This window comes from Ruditapes philippinarum, unplaced genomic scaffold (assembly GCF_026571515.1).
Source record: "Ruditapes philippinarum isolate M1 unplaced genomic scaffold, ASM2657151v2 ctg6988_1_1_1_1, whole genome shotgun sequence".
NCBI classification, from domain to species: domain Eukaryota; kingdom Metazoa; phylum Mollusca; class Bivalvia; order Venerida; family Veneridae; genus Ruditapes; species Ruditapes philippinarum.
In genome coordinates, this window is record NW_026861163.1 from 40,994 (window position 1) to 66,060 (window position 25,067).

Below are 25,067 nucleotides of genomic sequence, written 5' to 3' on the forward strand. Positions count from 1 at the left end.
AAGAGGAAAAGGGTGACATAAGTGAGAGTACTTGATTAACAATTCAGTTTTATGGCGACAATGCCGAAGTATAGTTGCATCGCTGACAGATACCACAGCTAATGTATCAAAATGATGCTCTACCCAATCACATAATACTGGCCAGTGCTAGAAAGATAAAAGTTTACCTTTTTTTGTCGAATTGTGATAGGCAATGTACTGTGTGTCAGTTTGTTAAAAGGGAATTGAAGATGAATTTCATTTGATAAATAAAAATTATGTCGTGTGGCTTTATTATCACGAACCTATATTTTATTATGCCCATTGTATTTTCATTACAAACCATATATTAAAGCTTACCAGGGGCTGCATGAATGTATGTATGTATGTTACTGATTTATTTTGTTTATAAATTTCTTTACAGCAAACTTTGGTATTTTGAATAAATGAATCAAAGCATAATTGTGTTTTTATTTCATCACGTTAGAGACGACAAAGTGGGAACATTTCACGCGAATCCAAAACGCTAGAATATCAACGACGCTAAAAGTTCACACACAAACCGTCAACAGTCTCTATTGTTAAAAAAAAGGCATTTCCTAAAAACGAAATAGGTATAAATATTATATTTATTGGGTCAATGAAATAACTAATCCATGATGAAACAAACGTTTGGTCCTCCGTTGATAATGACATCTTGCAAACTCTTTTCTATGCATACCGCACCTGAAAATCTTGAGACTTCCTTCCAATGTAAGTTAAAAGAACTTAAATTTGAGTAACCGACAAAAACCTGAATGAATATCACTGTTCAAAAGGCTTCACTTAAGTGTTGTTATAATAACCTGGACCTTTAAGATCTTTAATTCCAGTAAATTAGTGTTGAAGGTTGAATACAGCGTAGGCCGGTGCTAGTGGGCATAGGAAATTTTGCACTTTTCTATTATACCAAATAAAAATAATAAAACCGAGTTTACCATTTCCATGTAATTTTGGTGTTTTCATTGCTTCCGGGGATAACCTCTTTTCCAGATTATTCTACTAACAAAGGTGCCTATATGATCACGGAACTGACACTGAGATCATTTTTTTAAAGAAGATGTGGAAATATATCTATTAGCGAATGAAACGTCAACTTATTTGCTGTTGAAATAGTTCATTAAAAACCAAAGAAATTATATAACATGAAATGGAGATAAATTATCATTCAGAAAAATATCAGAACAGATGATAATGAATTTTTAGTGTTCAATATACCTGATTTTATCCTTTATCCGATTTGCCTGTGATGCAAACAGAAAAATTTAAGTCACATAAATAGATTTTAAATAATTGATTTTTTTTTTCAAAATCTTGAGATGTTAAGATGGGTTGTTTGGAAAAGACATCACACACATTTTATCCGCTTCTTCGTAATACATGTTATTTTTAATTATGCACGTGACACAATTTTTCTCTTCTCAAAATCCATAAACATTGATCGGTATATTAAAAAGTTACATAAATTATCATTTTAATAAGCGTAACTGATTAACTATATCATGATATTTAAACGTCTCAGTTCAATGAACAAACGTTCGGGTGCCAATCTGTTTGACACTTGCCGCCTGACTAATCCAGTTATTTCTGGGACATACTATATCCCAGGTTATTTGAAGGAAATGTACAATACAAATTGTGTAATATTATGTAATACAAGGGTAATAAAATTTTATCTTTAACACCCTGCTGTTTCAATTTAAATTACTGATGGAAAAATCGTGTAATATATTAAAGTTGTTGTTCTGAAGCTTGATATGGATTGAAAAAAAATTAATCAAGAGTTTTCTAACTTCACAAACGGCTTTTTTTCAGTCTACATCTATGTTAAATTCATGGGGTTCAGTGAGTGACCTAATAATGATCTTGGTTTAAAAGTGGTGTAACAACCAAGAATTTTCCGAGTTCAAAAAGGGCTATAATTCAGTCGAAATCTTTGTCAGAGTAATTGTCCTTGAATATTGACCTCTATTTATGGTCACAAATACATGCATTAAGATTAAAGTAACTACTTTCATTAAGTTAACAATGGGCCATAAATCAATAAAACCCACGTTCAGAGTTGCGGGCTTTGGATAAAGTTTGTCTTGGATAGTGACAGTCAATAATGATCCTGAAGACGTGTATTTAGTTTCACGTGAATACCTTCAGTACAAAGAATCATCATCATATTACGAAGAAGCGGCTAAAATGTGTGTAATATCTTTTCCAAATAACCCAGCTTAACATCTCAAGACTTTGAAAAAAAAAATCAATTATTTAAAATCTATTTATGTGACTTAAATTTTTCTGTTTGCATCACAGGCAAATCGGATAAAGGATAAAATCAGGTATATTGAACACAAAAAAATGCATTATCACCTGTTCTGAATCTCCATTTCATGTTATATAATTTCTTTTGTTTTTAAATGAACTATTTCAACAGCAAATAAGTTGACGTTTCATTTGCTAACATCTTCTTTAAAAAAATGATCTCAGTGTCAGTTCCGTGATGGTAAATTCTTAAACAAGTATCTTTTTCATGCCTTTTTATGGCATTCTTCGCCACAAAACTATAAAGTCATCTTTTCTATATTTGTTGAAAGCTATTTTATATAATTTTCTACCTTTTACCTTGAACTAACTCGGAATTGTCTATGAACTTTTACTATATTTCTATGTAGGGCGAAGGATTTCTTGCCCTACGAAGATTGCGCATGCGCGAGAAAATTCTAATTCCGGTCGATATTTCATAGCAACGGACCGCGTCGTAAAAAGGTCTATAGTTTCGAGAAAGTTTGTCCTGGCAATTAGAGCATTTATTGTGATTAAGAATTTTTAGATGGAAGTCAAAATTCTGTTTACTTTCTTTAAATATACAATTTGATTTAGTTTTGGAAAACGAATTAATCCCTGTTAAAATCTTAGAATAAACAAAAAACAAGTAAACAAAAAGTATGTTTATTAAGTTTCAATACTTAAAATCTATAAGAACGTTGGTTTAAGATGAATTATTGCGAGTAATTAGTCACACAATACAGTAATCTTAAGAAAATTTTTGAAATATCGATTCCGGTTTAAAAATAATGCCCCACTCAGAAATCTGTAAACAAACATTGACCTCAATCATATGTCGGTCTCTATCAGCTACTGCAAGTATTGTATATGTATTTTTCAACAGGTTGTTGTTGCTGCCACCTAAAAATATATTTTCGTATCTCATTCAGGCATTTATTTTCTATATATCATGCAGCATTCAACATAATAAATAATTCAAACTTTACCAAAGCAAGTGACCGGTATGAAGATAAATATATCAAACAAAACGTAGTTTTACAAAACTGAAGATAAATGTTTTTTTTATTAGATGAATAACTACCATCTTTGATGTCATTAGTAAGTAATATGGTCAAACAACATTACCAAATTCTTGAAAGAAAGTGATCCCTCGGAAGCATTAATCACAACAAAATAACATAAGAATTAGACTAGAAGAATAAGAATAAGACTCGGTTTGGTTGAGTCTGTACATGGGGGATTATGTATAAGTGCAACATCCCTCACACCCCCTAGCACCGGCTTGAGCGGTACTCAATTCTCAACACTTTACAGTGTTGGCATCAATGATCCTGAAGGACCAGGAAATATAGCAACACTGAAGTGAAAGTGAAGTACGGGGCAACTTTTCACGGCTGCCACACGGCACTTGACACCTGCTGTTGTGAAGTACAAAATTCTGGAAACAAAGTAATCCCTCGGAAGCATTAATCACAACAAAAAGAAACATAAGAATTAAGAATAAGAAGTCAGTAGATTATGGGTATAGGTATACACAGATATATAAGTTGAAATCTACTCTCAATTAATATCTATTAACGAAAAAAAAAACAATAAAAAAACAGTGTAAGTTAAATAGTTATGGCTTTAAGTGCATTAAGTATTGTTAATTAAAAGCAAAAATGTTTGCAGCCAAAATAAACGCTCGAAACCAGTTAAATATTCCTGTATATTTTCCATTTTTATCGTAAACTTTACATTCAGTTGCTTCTGGCCTTAAGATTTTTCAAATCAATCTAATTTTCGGCATTAAATGCACGTTTATAGTTTATATTGCAATTTGGTATACTATATACTAAGACGGTCATACAAAGTACACCGCTTGCAGTCTTAAACATTTACTGACAGTTTCTTAAATACCGGAAATAATGATACAGATTGGCGCAAAAATTAATACATGTATTCAGTATTTCGCTAAAGGAAAACTGCTTTTACAAAATCACAATTAATCAAAGTAAACTAAAACGAATTAAGAAGTTTGTTATTTTACTGTGCACTAAAGTTTAGATATGGATAACAAAAATGTCAGATATAAAGGCAAGGATAATATGGGAAAAGATAATTCCGGTAAAATGAATTTCACAAAAAATAGCAAAGCTTGTGTTTTTGTCTGTTTTCTATGTCTTTTTTTTGTTATATCAAAACTGTTGATCCAAATTCTCGGATACGAAAATAATATCAAAAAATGCTCATTTTAAAAACCAAAAGTCGTATAACGGGGCTCCCCCAAGAAACCCCTTCCCGGGACGTCATTTTCCGGAACTTTTTTTTAACATCTTTTATGACAAAACAAAAATGTACACGAAAAAATGGGCCTTCGAAATTCTTTTGAAAAAGGGGAATTTAATTTTTTGGGGGATTGGGAAAAACCCAGTCCTTTTGCACAAAAAAGGGGAAAATTTTTGGAAAAACTAACGGAAAAAAAATCTATGGATGACGAAAAAAACAAAAATCCCCCTTTTTGGGTTTATCGAGTACGTTAAAAATAAACTGTCCCATTTGTAAAATTTTGTCAACACCCGGAACAGGGCACGAAACTAATTTATGTATCTTTTCCCAAATTTCCTCATACAAACACACTGGCATGTTATTGTAGTGCAATCTTCACATGGATGTTGTGGTATAGGTCCTCGAAGATGTCAGTCAATATATACCTCTTGGAAACTCGCCAATAAAGGTACACATATATTGATTGACGATTTCGACAATAAAGTTGAGCAAGAATTTTCTTTAGGTGTATTGGGAAAACCACAAGAAATAACTAAAACACAGAACAAAACATTCACAAAATATAACGAGCAAGCGCATTTCATAGTCAGTGCAGATAATGTTTTTACATCTTTTACTGTTGAAAGTGGAATGAAATCAAATGAAATGAAACTGATGGAAGAAACAAAAAACACCAATGTGGAATACGACTGGGTTCTATTACTCACAGTTAATAATGGATACTTCGACTTTTTCAACAATTGGCGGTTGCATTTTGTTAAATTAAATATTTCTTTACCAGTTTATGTTATAGCAGAGGATAATATTGTATATAATAAACTCATCAATATCAAAGATATCGGCATGACAGTACAAAGAAGTGAATATATATCCATCAATACAAGTGTAATCTATGACAGTATTCTATATAAGAAAATGGTTTCGGCGAGACCAAAATACATATTGTCATTTATGAAGAAAGGAATGAATATCATATATTCCGACCTAGACTCTGTGTGGCTGAAAAATCCTTTACCATACTTTACCGGTAATTTTGATATTTGGAGTCAAGTGGACTCTGAACCCATGAGTATATTTTGCACTGGCCTATTGGCAATAAAAAACAATAAAAGTACTCTAAGAATAGTGAGAAGATGGCATATGATATTGAAAAGACGTCCTGATCTTAATCAGCCAATATTTAACCAATTGTTAAAATATTCTTCTGTAAAATTGAAACCTTTAGATATTAAGCGTTTCCCACCAGGAAATTTATATTTTGAGAGATTTACAGACGAAGAACGTGCTGGGGTTGTAGTTGTGCACAATAATTGGATACGTGGTCATGAAAACAAGTTAAAAAGATTTAAAAAGATGAAATTGTGGTTCAACAATACTATTTTGTGAATATTACTTTAAAATGCTCGTGTTGCTACATTGAGTTGCTACATATACTTGTATATAAGAATGCTTAAAGGGGAACCACAAGAATGCTTTTATGTACAGTAACAATGGTTGATACGGATCTTAATAGGAAAGGAAATGTTATGTTAACCGGATTGCTTTCATCATATTCTTATTATTGTACATAAAACACCACAACTAATTTAAAGAATTGTTTTACTGCCTTCTTTCAATACTGTATATATTATTTACAAAGAAATAAAGTTCTCGAAATTTCCTTGGTTGACATGATCTGTGTATATATAAATTTTGATAAGGAGATGAAAAAATTATGGGTTTATATCGAAGACAAAAGCAAAGAATCAGATGGAAGAATAGAAAATAAGACAGAAAGTACAGATTTTTCAGCTTGAAAAGGAGAAAGAGAATTTACACGACGAGTTAGTTTATCTACAGTCGCAATCAATGCGAAACAATCTAGTATTTGGGAATATACCGGAGGTCCCGACAGAGGATAGTGGTGAAACGGAGAAAACTCTTAGAAACTTTATGCATGAAAAGATGAAAGTGGCAAGTGAAATTGTAGATGCTATAAAATTTGAACGTGTTCATAGGATGGGACCAAAAGGCAATGGTAGATGTCGTAAAATTGTGGCAAAATTTACATTGTTCAAAGAGAGGGAAATGATCAGAAAGCAGTGGAAAACTCTAGAGAGCACACCGTTTTTTGTGCATGAACAATTCCCAAGGGAGGTTGGCGACAAACGAAGGCTTTTACTACCAAAGATGAAGGAAGCGCGGAAACAAGGGAGACGGCGTGGCTGGCGTACGACACGCTCTATATTGACGGGCGACTAGTGAATGATTAGGGACTCAGAGAGGATGACCTTAAGATTCTGTCTTGGAATGTTAATGGATTAACCCGAGGTAAATGTGGATATGACGAGTTTGTGAAAATTATTTTAGATAACGATATTGTGTTTTTATATGAATCTTGGACAAATAACTACAGTAACATTGAACTTTCGGGTTATCAAAGTTTCAATTTCTACATAAAATTTCAACACCGTAATGCAAAGAGATGTAGCGGGTGTATTGTGTTGTATTATAAAGACTCATTATCAGGTGGTATTGAACTTGTTAGAAATCATTATGACACTATAATTTGGCTAAGATTAGATAAAACATGTTGTAACCTTGACAATGATGTATATATATATATATATATATGTGGAACGTATGTTTGGGGAGAAGACTCTCCCGCATACAATGTTGTAAATAATGACTTATTTGACTTGTTAGAAAATGATATAAATGATTTTGATTCAATGGGTTCCCTGTATATTTTTGGAGATTTTAATAGTCGAGTTGGCATAAAAAGTGATTTTATAGTATTTGATAAAAGAAATGACTATATAGATACCGACGATTATGTTCCCGATATACCTATAGCTCGGGCCTCTTTAGATAAGTCGTTTAACAGTTATGGATTAATGCTCATTGATCTTTGTAAAAGAACGGGTTTACGCATAGTTAACGGCAGATTATCAGTGATGACAACAATATTGGTAATTTCACTTTTGTAAATCAAAATGGGGCATCTGTTATAGATTATTTGTTGACAAAATAATGTAATTTTAAAAATATCTGTAATTTTGAAATTAGTCGCATTAATGAATGGAGTGGAGTGATCATGCACCCATTATATTTTCTTTATCATGCCAAAAGCAATTAAACGTATCTCGCGAAGAAGACAAATTACGGATTAAATGGAATGCCGAGTGTAGAGATGAGTTTCGCTCAGGTATAATCTCCAGGTTACCTGATTTAAATCGAATAACAAATAGTATTGATATTAAGCAAAGGTCGTCAATAAATGATACGGTTAATAGTTTTACAAGCATTGTTAGAAAAGTAGCCGATCCTATATTTTCGAAACTTATCAATTGTAACAAAAATGTAACTTTTTGTGATACGCCCTTGGGGAAAAATAATGATTGGTATGATATTGAATGTCAAAATGCAAGAACTTGTTATTTAGATTCTTTGCGAGTATTTGATAGTGTTAAATCTCAGCAAAATAGGGAATATTTTTAGCTCGACTATTCGATAAGAATAAGTAGAGCTATTGTAGTCACCCGAGCGTCGGCGTCGGCGTCGGCGTAACCACTTATGTTAAAGTTTTTGTAATAGTTCAAATATTTTCAAAGTCCATTGACATATGGCTTTGAAACTTTGCACACTTGTTCACCATCATGACCCCAACATGTAGACAGGAGGAGGTAACTCTATCAAGCATTTTGACAGAATTATGCCCCTTTTTCGACTTAGAATTTGCGTTAAAGTTTTTGTAATAGTTCAAATATTTTCAAAGTCTATTGACATATGGCTTTGAAACTTTGCACACTTGTTCACCATCATGACCCCAACCTGTAGACAGGAGGAGGTAACTCTATCAAGCATTTTGACAGAATTATGCCCCTTTTTCGACTTAGAATTTACGTTAAAGTTTTTGTAATAGTTCAAATATTTTCAAAGTCCATTGACATATGGCTTTGAAACTTTGCACACTTGTTCACCATCATGACCCCAACCTGTAGACAGGAGGAGGTAACTCTATCAAGCATTTTGACAGAATTATGCCCCTTTTTCGACTTAGAATTTACGTTAAAGTTTTTGTAATAGTTCAAATATTTTCAAAGTCCATAGACATATGGCTTTGAAACTTTGCACACTTGTTCACCATCATGACCCCAACCTGTAGACAGGAGGAGGTAACTCTATCAAGCATTTTGACAGAATTATGCCCCTTTTTCGACTTAGAATTTACGTTAAAGTTTTTGTAATAGTTCAAATATCTTCAAAGTCCATTGATATATGGCTTTGAAACTTTGCACAATTGTTCACCAACATGACCCCAACCTATAAACAGGAGGAGGTAACTGTATCAGGCATTTTTTTTACTATCAAGCACGAAGAATAGTCGAGCGTTGCTGTCCTTCCGACAGCTCTTGTTGTTCATGTAAAAAAGAATACAAGGCTATTGTCCGTAGAAAGAAAAGAGATTTTGAAATAAAAAAATGAAGGAGCTTGAGAAGTTAAAATGTTGTAATCCAAAACAGTTTTGGAAGTATTTTAATGAAAAACAAAATGCTAAAGGAAAAAATAATATTTCTTTAAATGAGTTTTATGAGTATTTTTCAAACTTAGAAACCCATTTATTTCAATGTAAAAATGAAGAAGCTGAAAATTTTTATTCCGTTCATAACTTTGACGATATTGACTGCCCATTCGCAGAATTAGATTGTACAATTACAGTTGAGGAAGTCTTAAAAGTTGTTAAGCAACTTAAAAGGGATAAGGCCATGGGTAGTGACTTATTGATGAATGAATATTTTATGGAGAGTATAGATATTGCTAGTCATTTGTGTGATATATTCAACGCGGTGTTAAATTCCGGTATTTATCCGGAAAAATGGTACGAAGGTGTGATTATACCATTGTTTAAAAAGGGCAACAGGGAAGATGTAAATAATTACCGTGGCATAACCTTAGTTAGTTGCTTATCAAAAATATTCACTGGCATACTTAATAATAGAATTATTTCTTTCTGTGAAAGCAATAATGTTATATCCGACGCACAGTTCGGTTTTATGAAAGGCTGTTCAACCGTAGATGCTGCTTTTGTTTTAATGTCTATTATCCAACATTTCCTAAATGAAAATAAACGATTATACGCAGCTTTTATAGATCTTAAAAAGTGTTTTGATAGTATATATAGGAATGCTTTATGGCTTAAGCTTTATAGACAGGGGATACAAGGCAAATTGCTTAGAATAATTAGAAATATGTATGTTAATGTCAAATCTTGTGTTAAGAAATGTAATTAATATTCTGACTATTTCTGTTATGCCTTAGGCTTACGTCAAGGGGAGGTAATGTCCCCTCTACTTTTTGCAATGTTTGTTGAGGATCTAGAATTGCAACTACAATCGCCTGAAAGCCCTGGAATATGTATAGACGACATAGTTTTAAATTTGTTGTTGTTTGCAGATGATATGGTCATTCTAGGAAAGACTTCTGCAGAATCGCAAAAAAAAGTTTAGATCTTTTACACACATATTGTGATACCTTGGGTTTGGAGGTAAACGCGGAGAAAACAAAAAATTATGGTGTTTAGAAAGCGCAGAGTTTATTTACCTAACGAGAGTTGGACCTACAATGGCCATAACATTGAAAATGTAAATGATTTTAATTATCTTGGAACGGTGTTTAACTACGCCGGTAATTTTTCATTGAATCAGGAACACTTATCAGGTAAAGCTTTAAAGACACTGAATGTGCTCTTGGTAAAATGTAATAAGTTTAAATTAAAACCCTTACTGTTATTTCAGTGATTTGACACATTTGTTGGTGCTATATTGAACTATTCATCAGAACTATGGGGTTACACAAAATCAAAGGTAATTGAAAGAATCCATCTTAAGTTTTGCAAACGTATTTTAAATGTTAGAATTTCAACCGCAAGTGCTGGTGTTTACGGCGAGTTAGGAAGATTCCCGCTATATATAACAAGATACGTAAGAATTGTAAAATATTGGTGTAAATTGCAACAGTCAGGTAATATTATTTTACAAAAGACATATGAACAGGGTTTGATAGATTGTATTAAGGACCTAAAAACTGGGTTTCAAACTTTAAAAAAATTACAAAGTGATTATGGATTTGCAGATATTTTCCTCAATCCTAGAATGGTTGATTTGAAAAAATTTCCTAATATTTTTAAGACACGAATCGTTGATTGTTATAAACAAGATTGGAACGCATCAGTCAATAATTGAGCAGTGCTTTAAAATTATAAACATATTAAGCAAGAGCTAAGGTATGAAACTTATTTGGATATTTTACCTTTTAATCTAAGAAGTTATTATACAAAACTTCGTTTATCAGCACACTCACTTAGGATACAGACCGGTCGTTATTCAAGATATAGAATACCTAGAAATGAAAGATATTGTTTGGAATGCAATTTGTTAGACGTAGAAGATGACTTTCACTTTTTATTTAAATGCCCATTTTATGAAGATATAAGGAAGAAATACATTAAAAGATACTTTTTTCAAAGGCCGAGTGTGTTTAAAATGATGCAGCTGCTAACGAATAAAAATTATACTGTAATAACAAATCTAGCAAAATATATTAAAGCCGCTACATACGTACGACTTTCACTATTAAGTAACTGATATTCACGTACATTGTTCATCCTTTGTATACTGTTTCACAATGTTCATCCTCTCTATACTGTTTAGTCTTAATTGATATTAAATTATATGATTACAAGCAAATGTTCTTCAGATTTTGATCACAATAAAATTTCTTTCACCTGTTTGTTAAAATGGTTTCTCGACCTATGCACATAATAAATTTAAATTATATGATTGCATATATGTGTTTATTGTATGATGAATTACTTTTGCACAAATGTCAAATAATATTCCTGCTTTGTTTCATATAGTATGTATTATTGTGCAATCAATATACTTTTCAAGTGTAAACATTACCATGTGACATGATAATTTGTATGATATATGTATATTTGCAAGACGATGTATTATGTACAAGTCTCAGATAAAATGTCTGTTCTGTTCTGTTCTATATAAATCTTAATCTTGTATATTATTATTAATAAAGATAGTTGACAGGTTATATGGCCCGATATAAACGGTTGTTTGGAAATATAACCCAAGCCAAAAGCCGAGAGTTATAGTGTAAATCACGGTTTGTATACGGTCATATAACCTGTAGCGTATATATTTATAACGAATTTATTATACTTCACGTTTATAACGATGCTTTTTATTGGATAATCGTGACGTTTATATCATTAGTTATAAAAAGTTTTTGACAGGTTATGTGGCTCTATTTAAACGTTTGCTTGTAAATGAACCCCGAGCCGTTAGGTGATGGTTATATTGCTAACAACCGTTTGTATACGGCCATATGACCTGTCAGAAATATTCATAACGAAATATTTATAACGAATTTACAATAAAGAAAAATCGCGAATGTATCTTTACTCACAGTACAATATATTGTTTATAATGCTGCAAATAGAAAATCTTTATATCTTTACATATTTCAAAGTCAATACAGAACTTGCTATATCACACGTTCGTTTTTTAAAAGAGAAAAGTAACGGGATATACGGATAATATACATCTAGTTGGCATCACGAAGTAGAATAAAAGACCCGGCTAGGCCATTATCTTATAGATCAGTGATCCGTTTTTTTTTCATTATGCCTGTTATAGGTACACAAACGACGTAGGAAAAATGTTCATTATTAATGCCATAGATTACAATAGAAGCATAAACCAGCAGAGATGTCATAATCTTTCAAACACTAGTTAGCCGAGTTCATATGTGGAAACATTAATTATCGTGACGCGAGTAGGGCTTGAACCCATCACACCCGGGGTGAGAGGAAGGAGACTGACGCGCTTGCTACCCATCGTCGGATACCCACGATTGATAAACATGCCACATAACATGCAATCAGATAAATGTTAATGGTTCGGCCGTGGGTATCCGACGATGTTGCTACCAGGCCATTGATTGATTATTGATGTTTATATAAATACAGTAGTTTTTTATTGAAACTTTAACGCATAATTCATCTTTTAGCCTCAATAAAAATAACAATATAAAAAAACATGCATTAAATTACATTAATAGCAACAGCAATAGTAAAGCATTATACAAATTGGCAATAACATTTTCATGTAGAGTAATTTAGCAGAGCAGTGTTCTTAACATATATATATCATTGTATCTAAGTAGAAAATTAAATACATGTTACAAATCAAAGTAGCTTAAATATCTCATCTTATATCACAATAGATGATAGATTTATTTTGAAAGTTAAAAATTACAATGATTTGAGAGACCGAAAAGGAAAAATAAAAGAACTATCAACAAATAATTTTGACCAAAGACTGGTGCTTGGAGTCCTTCATAAAATAACATGTACTTGATATTGTGACATGTATATCAACACATGTTATCATTTGGTCATATAAATTATAATCACGGACTTAAATTACAGTTAAAGTCCTTGATATAAAGCTTGGGTATTTTCTCCACTGATTTTATGAATTGTCTTCATTTCTTTCGGTAGCTTGTGTATTTCATTCATTTATTACAATTGTGTCTATAAGTGATAGTTATTTTATTTAATATTTTATTGCTTAAAATATTGTGTAAACTAATAATATATGTTTGATAAAGTTTTGACATTGACCATTTGACTATATTATAGGCTTATTTGTTATACGTACTGTGCACGCATGAAAAAACTGCCCGGATGTTTTCTGAAATAAACTCTTGAAACTCTTCATTAATTACATAGTAATACAATTCCATACCTTTCCCTTCATGAAAATGTGTACAATTCTTTGGTATCAAATATGTAATGCGCGTTTATATCGTGAATAATTTTAGAAAACATAGTTAAGGCAAAGTTATTTGTTTCTGTTTTTTAATATTTTAAGTCAAAAGGCAGACGACATATCCTAATGGGGATTGTATAGCATCCAAGTAAGAATACTCGAACCACACAAGAAGAAAAATGCCGAAAAAAAGAAAAAAATACCATATAACATGTATACACAACAATAATGCCGTGCTGAACGATCTTCAAGGATCGAAAATATAACATCTTCAATGAAATATAGGGGGAGACATAATTATTACAGCCGCCACACGGCACAAATAACAATGATGTTACACTATAATAAAGAAAAACAGAATCCCCAAAGAAAGACCCAAGACGGCAAATTTGAAAATGTTGCAGACTCGGTTTGATTGAGTAACATCGGAAAAAATGTCGGTTTTAGAAAACACATCTACGTTAAAAAAAGTCGTAACATTCAATTAAATTTGATTTCTACAAACTTCTCAAGAGGGTTTGTATCTATAGAAACCAAGTGCCTATGTCTTTAAGTGCCTAACTGCCCAAGCACCTTATGTACACATATTTCATCATTAAAACGCAGCCATAATTATTCAGATGGTTATGTCTATTAAATAAAAAGAAATAATAGAAAAAATACTTTTTTTAAAGATTTTATTTCCAAAACATTTTTTTGTGAATTTAAAAACCACTTTTTGAAAAAGGACAGACACGGCGTTCCATAGAATTAGTCTTTGTAGTTGAGAACAGTTGTTTTTTCATGATAAATTTCGGGCATGTGTTTTCACAACAAGTTCTTATCATTATAATCTCTAAACATGTTATTTTGAGTGTTTGTTAACCTGTCTAGATATCTCATATCACATCATGAATCTCGGCTAAAATGGTGTATTTTTGACTTACTTACATTCTTTCATGTGCACATTGCAGTTTAGATGGAAATTAGGTGCACTTTAAGATAATGAAAAATACATATCAAAATTTTAAATAAAGTATGTTAAAAAGCCAAAAACGATGACTTGTTCTGAATTGGAATAAATTAAAACAGTTGTTTTAAAATTAATTTCGAAAAATATATATATAAATATTTAAATTGGATAAACAACGAAAAAATATGAAAGTTTATATAAGATCTTTATATTTGACGTTAACGGCGTTGGCGGTGATGAACGTTAGCGGGCAGAGAATGACGGAGTCCAGTGAAGGTGCCGCATCACTTGCGTTCGTGTTTGACATTACGGGGTCAATGTATGATGACCTGAGACAGGTTATAGAGGGCGCTGCTAAAATTCTGGCGACAACATTAAGCAGACGAGAAAAACCGTTGTATAATTATGTCCTCGTACCATTCCATGACCCAGGTAATGTACTTTAAAACCAACATCATTACATATTTTTTATCTAGATTAACGTGTAAAATACATATAGGATAAAGAGAAAAAGTATATTAGTTAATATAAATAAAATGATATTGATCTGTAGTACTCTATATTAGAAGCGTTCATTTGTCTTTATCTTTTCATTTTCTTTTCATTAACAAGCCATAATATTATGTCTCACAAGGAAACTTTGTGGCGGAAAAAACTATAATGTACATACATGTAATTTTATCATTCATTTTCTTGACATTTTTATCAGTCATGCCGTTAAATATATTTATTAATACTGATTCTTTTATTTGAATAATGTATCTACATGTACATTATTACAAATACAGTATACAAACATAAAAATTTGTTCCATTTCGTCTTCTCTTCTCGCTTCCTCATTTTCTTTTTATTCTTTTATGAAAATTACCTTACATTTCAAATATTGACAAGCCTATCATAGTAGTCTTATATTGCAAAACACAATTAGATATACATGTAATACGCAATTGTTTTCTTTAGTTATTCATTCCTCGCCAAAGACGAAGGGGATATTAGAAATGGTCTCCGTCCATGAGTCCGTGCGTCCGTCCGTGCGTCCGTCCCAATTTTGTCTGGAGCATAACTCTAAAATTACGTGAGCGATTTCCTTCAAACTTCGTACTCTCAGGGGGCACATTAGGATGAAGTGCAGAGTGTAAGACCAATAACTCTACCTTGCCTAGTTTAAGAGTTAATCTTCTTTATCAGATTTACTTGAAAAAAATTATCCGGAGCATGAATCCAAAAAGTACTTGAAGGATTTTTCTTTTACCCACAGACGTTTGGGGTCAGATCCTGTCCCCAACGTGAGACGCCCTATCAAAAATATTCTAATATTATAACATGAATGTGACATCTGCTACAACGATAAAACTGGTTTTCAAACATTTTGTTACATATATGAAAAAAAATACCTTTTAACACCAAGTCTCATACTTTATTGAGACTTGATGTTATAAGGTATTTTTAGGATCCTTCTTTTTCCCACTTAAGATTAGATAGATATCTAAATTAAAACAAGTTAAAACAATAACAAGTAAGGCAAATTATTTCAATTTATTATTTTGTTTCCTTTTACGGACGAATTATTGACCATTTCCATTGCTTTTTTATTTGCATATTAATGTGCACGCATGCTATTGCAGAATTGCATATTTTGTAACATGTGTTCTTCTAAATAAAGTGTATATATTATATTCTGTTGTATCATTGAAATGGTGAAAAACCTTGAAAATGTATGCTACTATAGTTCCAAAGTCTCTATATTAATAAGTCCTAACTCCTATAGATTTAATTCCTTTTTGGCATAACCAATTTTAACAAAAATATCTTTAATTCAATTTAATGATGTGTAAAACATACGAGGAAAGGTGACGTTCAATGAATAAAACCCAGCAACACAGAACCGCCGGCAAGAATTTGATCTAACAAAATGCATTTCCTTCAAATAATGTTAAATGAAGACTGTTACCATTTGGAACTGCCATTGTCCCTCCTTATCGTATGCAACAAGTTCTTATCATTACAATCTCTAAACATATGTATAAAACAAAGTGACATCTCTCAATGCAGTTTTTTAATCTTTTTTCTTGTGTGTTGAAGTATGTAAAGATTTTAGAATTATATTCAAGACTTTAGTTTCTAAGATACAAGACAATACAAGCATTTTAAAGCAATCATACCCTTCTCTTTAGATCATGTCGTGTTCTGTTCTGCACACAATTTGGAAATAAACTCGTCAAGAGTGAAACCGTAATTTCAAAATAAAGAATAGAAATAAAAACGAAATAAAAAAATGTATATAAATATAAAGTACATGTATTTGTAAACATTTGCTATTCTTAAGATATTTATGAACTTTGGTCAATAAAAGTCAAACGTTATAATCCATATAGGGCATTATATATGACACCTGTCACTTTGTGACACACATATTTGCTGTGTCAGAAAATAAGTTCCGGGAAGTGAAGTTAACCCTAGAATAAAGTAGTACGTGCGGCACGGGTCTTTAACCTTTATTGTTCTCGGCTACATCGCCAATGTTTTATAATTATTTTCACAGATAACATTTTGATTGAAGGCAGTTTACTTGGGCAGCTGTTTCCGTAATTTATTCTCTACATTTGATAACAACAAAAATATAGAAATAAATCAAATTCTGTTGAACTTTGACGCATTAGACACGCCGTGAAATATATAAGCCGCGTCACGACAAAACCAACATAGTGCGTTTGCGACCAGCATGGATCCAGACCAACCTGCGCATCCGCGCAGTCTGATCAGGATCCATGCTGTTCGCTATCAGTTTCTCTATACTTGTTATAGGGTTTGTAAGCGAACAGCATGGATCCTGATCAGACTGCACGGATGCGCAGGCTGGTCTGGATCCATGCTGGTCGCAAACCCCTTATGTTGGTTGTTTCGTGACGCGACTCATATATGTTTCAGCTACTTTGGCAAGAAATAGGTTGTGCTCTACAATTATACGCACATATATGCTTTAATGTGAATTAATAAGTTAGATGTTAGGAACTTTTATGTCTGTTTAAAGTTATGAAAGTACATTTGAAGTTATTCAATTCTGAATATTTTTCTGTTACATGAATCTGTTACCTCCTCATAACCGTTGTCCTAGTGGTTAAGGCGTCCGCCTTCGGAGCGGGAGGTCGAATGTTCGAGTCCCACAGGGAGCGTAAATTGGAGGAAGAATGTTTCTCGTGGGACTCGTCCCGAAATGGCCGATTTGTGTGCCGCGAGGTAGTTAAAATGAATGGTTACCGATTTCTATCCACCTGGTGCCTGGCATAGTTGTAGGAGTTGGGAGGTACATGGTATGCAAGCAAAGGTGTCTCATAAGTCAGAGATGGCTTGCCCTTTCAGTAGGGGTGACACTATAATAAACAAGATCTTTACCTTTACCTTTTTACATGTAATTAGTCTGAGATAATTAAGTACATATTCACGCTAAATATCTTAAATGATGTTGCCTTTCTTTCAAAATGAACAAAACTTTCATCATTATTAGGGGAAAATTTAATATATATATATATAATTATATAATATTATATTGAAAGAATATGAAACAGAGTCGACCATGACCAGACCGCTCGGATGTGCCAGCTGATCTTGGTCTGCTATGGTCGTTCGTATAAATCTATACATGTATACTGCAAATTTAGGACGGAGTAAATAAAGGCTTATAATTTTTCGATTTTAAATGGACTAGATATTAATCAAAGGCTTCTTTCAGTTTTTCGTTTTAAAATTTTAAAATAGGACATCAAGTTTAAATTTTGCGTGACTGTGTAAAACTGGGAACACGTGCATTTTAATTGGGCTTAACCGCAAACAATTTGATTTATTTCTCTTACAGCTGCAGAAATAATTGTATATCATATATACATATCTCTTAAGAACATATTCCTTTGTGAGTTAAAATTGTCTGCAATTTGCACTCGACATTAAATGCGTTTCCATTTTATTATAACACGGTCTGCATTGTTTAATGTTCCAAGTGTGTATGGTTTTTTCTCCCTCTCTTTTCGTTTTTTACTTTTTCAATCATGTATGTCGAAGAAAAACCGATGAGCAAATGTTATTCCCAAAAGATTTATTTGATGACACACATGATTATATCAAAACTGATTATATCTTTATCAATTATTCATATTAAATAAAATAAATATATGGGATATTGCATCTCTAGATGGAACATAATAGTCATTAATAATAGTTCTAAATGGGATATTATCAAAATTACATAGTTACTCCCCTTTGTTAAGTTTACGCCATTTATAGTCTTTCGAACGCTTTGTTTTTCTACACATTTGATTTTAGAGCTGAATTGTTCATTTGGCAGATTACGTTTGGAAATTTTGTTATTTTATTACTAGATCAACATATTTATTAACTTAATAAGCGTCTCTAAGGCCTTTATTAAATAACATGAACAGAAGCCGCTGTCAAGAATGTGTGGTTCACATCTGAGTCAATGGAACGCTCGCTTGATAATAAATCGTCTGGAAATGACTGGTAAGCAGTATTTGGTGGCCGTTGGTCAGTTCATTGTGTATTGTTAATGAGTTTTAAATCTATGATGCCTGATGAGGTACTATCAAAGAGATTATAATTAGTAGATCAACTAAGATAAATTAACATTCCTACATTTACTAATGGAAATCATAATTCAAATTCAAATTATGAAAATCATTCTTTTTGTAGATATATGTAGAAGTACCTAATCTCACACCCAACGTATTCTCAAACCTTTCATTCATGAGCTGTTACTTTTTTACTAGAAGTGACTATGATGTCTTCAGTTGGTCTGCATAAGTGCTTAGTTTCTGACAGACATGTCTGCTGCTGTCAAATGAAAACAGTGCATAGGAACAAATATTTACATTACATATTTGATTACTTAGCGTAATTTCATACAAATTGCTATTACATTTGTAGGTCCTGTAAATACAACATTAACTATTTGTGAAAATGAATATTAGAGACAAAAATATCTTAAAGCAGGTAGTCTGGTACCTGCATCCTGTATGGTAATTCAGTCTCATGTGATAGTCATATATCAATCACTTTATTGGCTTAACTAAATAGTAGAATTTCTGAGATACTCGAAGTGGTTTGAGATAAGGTTCTTTATTTTAAGAGGCCATGTCAGTTTAAAGAGGGTTGTGCTTTTTCAAGATGGAAATAGAGCTTTTTTAATTGTTGAATTTCAGCCAAATTTTACAGAAATGTTACATAAAGATTAAAGTGTACATATGTCAAGAATTTTCATAAAGATATATTCTTATTTATATTAAAAGACCTCTTGAATGCTTAGAGGTTTGAGAGCTGGTTTGTCAACGATATGCCATATGCAAGGATGGTATTAAACACTGCCATTTACAGATGGCAATATCTTTTATTTATTTATCTCTTTTATAACTATTTTTATAACTGTTTAAATTCAACTGCTTTTTATGGTATTTTTATTCAAAGAGTAAATGAAAGAGATTATGAGGATATTATACATTCAATGTTGAGTAAGTACAATACTCACAGAGTCCAAAAGAATCATTTGTTTGTTTTGGGTTTTACGTCACATCGACACAGTATAGGTCATATCACGACGTTCCAGCTTTACTGGTGGAGGAAGACCTCGGGTGCTCCTTATGCATTATTTCAGGCACGAACGGGCACCTGACGTCCCGTAAGCTAGCTGGATAGCTTCCTCACATGAAAGAATCCAAAGTCCCTGTCGGGATTCGAACCCACAGCGGTGAGGGGCAAGTGGTTTGAAGTCGACAACATTAACCACTCGGCCACGGACGCCCCAATAGAATCATTAAGTACTGATTCAATATTATTATTGGTCAACCAATGTTTAATGACTTTTTTTATACCACCATATTTTGACAGAACTTTGTTACTAAATAATCACAAATAAGGATTTAATATGGGTTTTGGACTCTACCCCCCCCCCCCAAAAAAAAAAAAAAAAAAAAAAAACGTGGTTTCATGGAGTGCAATATGGATTTGATCTCTGGAAATGAAAACAAGGTTCAAATAAATTATGGGGTGTGGTAATGGATTCAGTATGAACCTTTTGGACTCTGTCAATGAAAAAGGAGACAATATAATGTGTGATGTTTGCTATTTTCCTTCAACCATTGATAATTATTTGAAAAATGACTGTGTTTGTCCAGTCTTGTAAATTTTAAATAGTGCAGTAAATGTTCAAATAGAGAAAAATGCTTGGAGCTTATCATTGCCTCTTTATTAGTGGCTGTGAGAACAGGTTTGACTGCTGTGTGAAATAAAATATTAATCATAGCCTGAAGATATATGTCCAACTGACAACCTCCAACTTGAATTTTATGTTAGTCTTAAATCTTAATATTATTAATGTTAGTGGTATGTATATGAATATATATAGACCTATATAAAATATTTCACTGATGAGATATTGACATTTAAACACATGCTATAGGGGCCAGCCTTAAAATTACTGTTGTTTCCCCTCCCATGTCTCATGCAAGTTTAAATACATTTTATTCCCCCCCCCCTCTCCCCCTTCCAAAAAAAAAAAAAAAAAAAATTGTTCTTTCTAAAATTATAGCAAATTCAAAACTAATTGTGAATGCTTTGCATCTGTTTCAAGTTTAGAACCTGATATTTTCAAAGTGTTATTCAACGTTATTCCATTTTGTATACCTACAAGACAGATATAAAAATGTGATTCTCATTGACACCTGGCTCTGCTTTCAATTGTTTAATAAAAAAAAATAATTATTATTTTTTGCTAGGCAATAAAATTGTTCAAAATGTTGACCTTATTCAAAAACTCCAAATTGAATCTATGATTTATGAAAAAAAACCCACAAATATATGTGAATTGTTTGACAAATTATCTGTTTAATTGGAGATACCTCTCAGAAAAATATAGAAATGAAAAATCCCTATGTGAATACATGTATAGTAAAAGACTTAATATATACATATAAACATGTACCGGGAACATGATCAAATACAGAAAAAAACACACACAAAAAGACTGTTTAATCTTATCTTAAGTTTAAAGTGGTTATTTTTATATTAATTCATTTATTTTGATAATATTCTCAAATTCTTTATTGAGAGGATTTGCACTACACATATAACCCTCATCCTGCTGAGAGTGTTAAACAAATTTCACGTCATATCTTTCCATGTCTATTTTTAAGGTACCTAACTCAATGCTCATCTTTTTGGCACCATTTAACCAATCTTGATTATGTTTGTGCACTGTAAAACTAAAATTGAATTACAAAGTTCAAAAGGTTCTTCCATGAACCAATCTTTGATGAAAAGAAAAAGGGAAGGCATTTCCCGGGTGTAGATTTTCCAAGGTTTTTGGCTCAAAATCCTTGGAAAAAAACCTCGGAGTATTGGAACAAGAAAATGCAAAACTTTGCTATTAAAAAAACCTTGGAAAAATAGGGAGAGGGTGAAAAACCTTGTAAAAAAATTTCCGAGTTTTTTTTAAAAAAAAACCTCGTAAAAAGTATGACCTCGGAGTATTGGAACGATTTCCAAGGATTTCAGAATAAAAACCTCGTAAAATAATTTCCGAGGATTTTGTTTAGAAAACCTTGGAAAATGAGTGACCTCGGAGTATTGGAACGATTTCCAAGGATTTTTAAAGTGTTTCCGTGGTTTGTTTTCCAAGGTTTTTAAATGAAAACCTCGGAAAGTTTCTCACAACTGGGAATACTGTTATATTTTCGAGGATTCTTACTTAAGGGCATCAGAGAATTTTCCAAGGTTTATTTGAGCAAAAACCTTGGAAATTTCTAGAATATCCATGGAAAATCAGAAAATATAACATCCAATCAAATATTCTGAAAAGAGCAATTATATTGTCATTTTAAGGAATTAAGAAACTTCTTTGTAATAATACAGAGCAAAAAATGATCACATGACTCACTGAAACATTTAATGTCAGTGTGAAGTAAATAGTAATGCACTACAAATGAAAAGTTAAGTTAGAAGTCTTTAATGGTAAATATTACACTCAAATGTTCAGTTATAATATTTTGGTATCCGGTTAAATTTTAATGTATTCAAATATCTATCTTTTGAATTCCTGTTCACTCTTCATGATTTTTAAATGTCCCTTAGTTTTTCCCTCACCATCACAGGGGTCGCATGTGGAAAATGCTCCAGGATACAATTCCTGAAATAAATAAAGTAAACATTTAATAAAGTACAGCCATTGAAAGAAGTTAGAAAAACAATTATATAAAATCACCACTGGGCGCTTCCCTCTCCATTGGGCGCTTCCCTCTCCATGTGGTCAGGATCAAAGACTTCAAACTACTTGCCTTACAACATTGTATTTTTGACTCCTGAAGCCAGGATGGGCTTCTTCCCTCTGAGGGAGCTATCCAGCCCAGGATTAAGGAACACCTGTGGTTATACTCAGGACAGTTCAGTATGTGTAGGCAATCAGAATTACATCATTTAATTTCTTTTTTATTAATCAATAAAAAAAATAATACATTCCTTAAACGTTTCCATAGACAAAAATATCAGTTCACTGTTGATATATATTGTTTTAAAAAAATCAGCACTTTTGTGAAAAGAAAAACATCTTTTGAGTGATCCAAAACTACTTGAATTACAAGTTGTTCAAGACCATTGATTAAAATGAAGGCTTCAATATTTTCAAATGACCTTTTCTGTAGTTACTTTTAAATGTTTTGAAATAGTGAATTTAATTTTTTTCATGTTGATTTCTTATTTTTCTTCATCAGTACTTAGTGTCAGGATTTCAAGAAAACTTTGGTAAGCAGTGTGACAATTCTGCAATGTTAAGAAAAGAAACGATGTCTGTTACTATTATTTTAGATTATATAATGTCATACTGGATGTTACAAACTAAAGCACTCTAAAAATATTGCAAAAAATAACGCTTTTGAACATAAGGTGATTCCGATTGCCTACACTAATTGTATCTGTCTGCTCAAAGTGACATCTGCATCATTAAAGCTGGAGAGTCATCATGTAACATTAATAGCATTTCCAACAATAAAAAAATCAGTTCCAGAAACCTTCATTCATTCAAATTTCAAATTGAAACTTTCAAAACCTAGTTTTAAAACAAAAACATACTGTAGTATATTCCTTGAAGCCTTTCCTGGTCTACAGTTGGCTTCCTTAATCGATGCCTGGATGCCAATGATATACTATGATAAAACACAGCAAAGCTGGATTGCCATCTTCTTGTAGTTTGGAACAGTCTTGCAACCTTGCTTACAAGCTGACTCTGTAATTAAAAATTTGTAGATTCAAATAATAGATGAAAGATGAAAGTTTATAAATAATGTCATCATAGTTTCATGCACTCATCTTGTTCAATACAATCATAGACAAAAATAATATTAATACTCATAGAATATCCTCTAAACAATTGTATTTAAACTAGCTTACATTTAGGTTAAAAATATAGATCTAAAATAGTTTGTATTTAATACTTATTTGAAAATAAAAACAACAACAGATTTTATGCATAAATGTATCTAAAATTATTTACCTGAACCTTTTTACTATCATGTTTCTTTTGTTTATCTTCCTGTCCCAGGTCATTGATCTTTAGGTTCAATTACAACAGCCAACATTTCCTGAATCTTGTCACACTTAGATAAATGTTTTCTTTGAAAATTCCAAAATATGCTCCCTAACATTTAAAACAAGATATGTCCAAAATTGCTTAAAATAAATCCAGGTTTGCACTACTTCCAACTATAACCACTTGACCCATTAATGTCTGAGATTCAAATTTTTCAACAGTATAACTGAAGGGGCAATCATAATGTGAAACAGGGGTGATCCCAAAATATCAAAGCCATCATCATTTTATTTTTACATTAATTTTATTGAAGGTACAAATATATCAAATGATAAATAAAAGTAAAACTTGAAAATTATAAGAGAATCACAGTTGCAGTGTCATTTTAGACTGTTTTGGATTGTATGAAAACCCAGACTCCCCCCTGAATAATCACATGGAACAATCTGGTCTATCCCAGAATGCTCAATGAGAAGATTGATCATGCATAGATTATAAGAAGGAACCACCTGGGGTGCCATTAGTTTTATCTGATCAGTGTGTTATATTCTGTGTGTGAAAACTAATAGTGGATGCAGTATTTATTTATCTTAATTATAAGAAAGTATCAAGCATACATATTTTACACATTAATTGTACATCATTATATATTAAAAGGACAATTAATAACTATTTATGTTTATTGTACACATAATTAATGGCAGAGTAAATTGTAATCTGAATGTATGTCACAGACTTGCTTAGTAGAATATACTATTTTATATGGCATAAAAACATATATTAAAGATTAATAGCATTCTTATTTCAGTGTTGATTACAGGCTGTCAAGAAACCCTAAGTTAAGTCTATATATAGAAAGAAACTGCAGGAAAAATACTGATGCATTTAGAAACTAATAGACATAAACACTGATTGTTTCTTTTAGTATAATTATAAGTTTTGCTCTTTTATCTTTTCTTAAAAATGGAGAAGATATCTAGTAACAATAATTATAAATAATAAAAAAAAAATATGAAAATAAAAAAAAAAAAATTTTCAATTAAGTCTTTCTGATCATCAGTTATTTGAATAATCTTTATCTTATTATGATTAGTTACAATACCTTTATAGCCATTAATAAAAGGTATTTTATGGCAAC

At 31.8% G+C, this 25,067-nt stretch overlaps 1 protein-coding gene and 1 long non-coding RNA gene across 2 annotated transcripts in view; one reads left to right on the forward strand and one right to left on the reverse strand.

The window, feature by feature from the left end:
* Window positions 1–14,257: 14,257 nt before the first annotated feature.
* LOC132714734 (hemicentin-1-like) overlaps window positions 14,258–25,067 on the forward strand; it is a gene marked incomplete at its 3' end in the record, with an annotated part of 37,266 nt that continues 26,456 nt past the window's right edge. The window contains exon 1 of the mRNA XM_060697652.1: window positions 14,258–14,778. Within this exon, the coding sequence (XP_060553635.1) occupies window positions 14,532–14,778 (247 nt within the window). The remainder of the gene's footprint in view (window positions 14,779–25,067) is intronic.
* On the reverse strand, window positions 21,682–24,329 carry LOC132714735 (uncharacterized). The gene is made up of 3 exons (XR_009623597.1): window positions 23,894–24,329; window positions 23,473–23,626; window positions 21,682–22,534 (listed from the first exon to the last, which is right to left on the reverse strand). It is a non-coding gene; the product is annotated as an uncharacterized LOC132714735 (long non-coding RNA).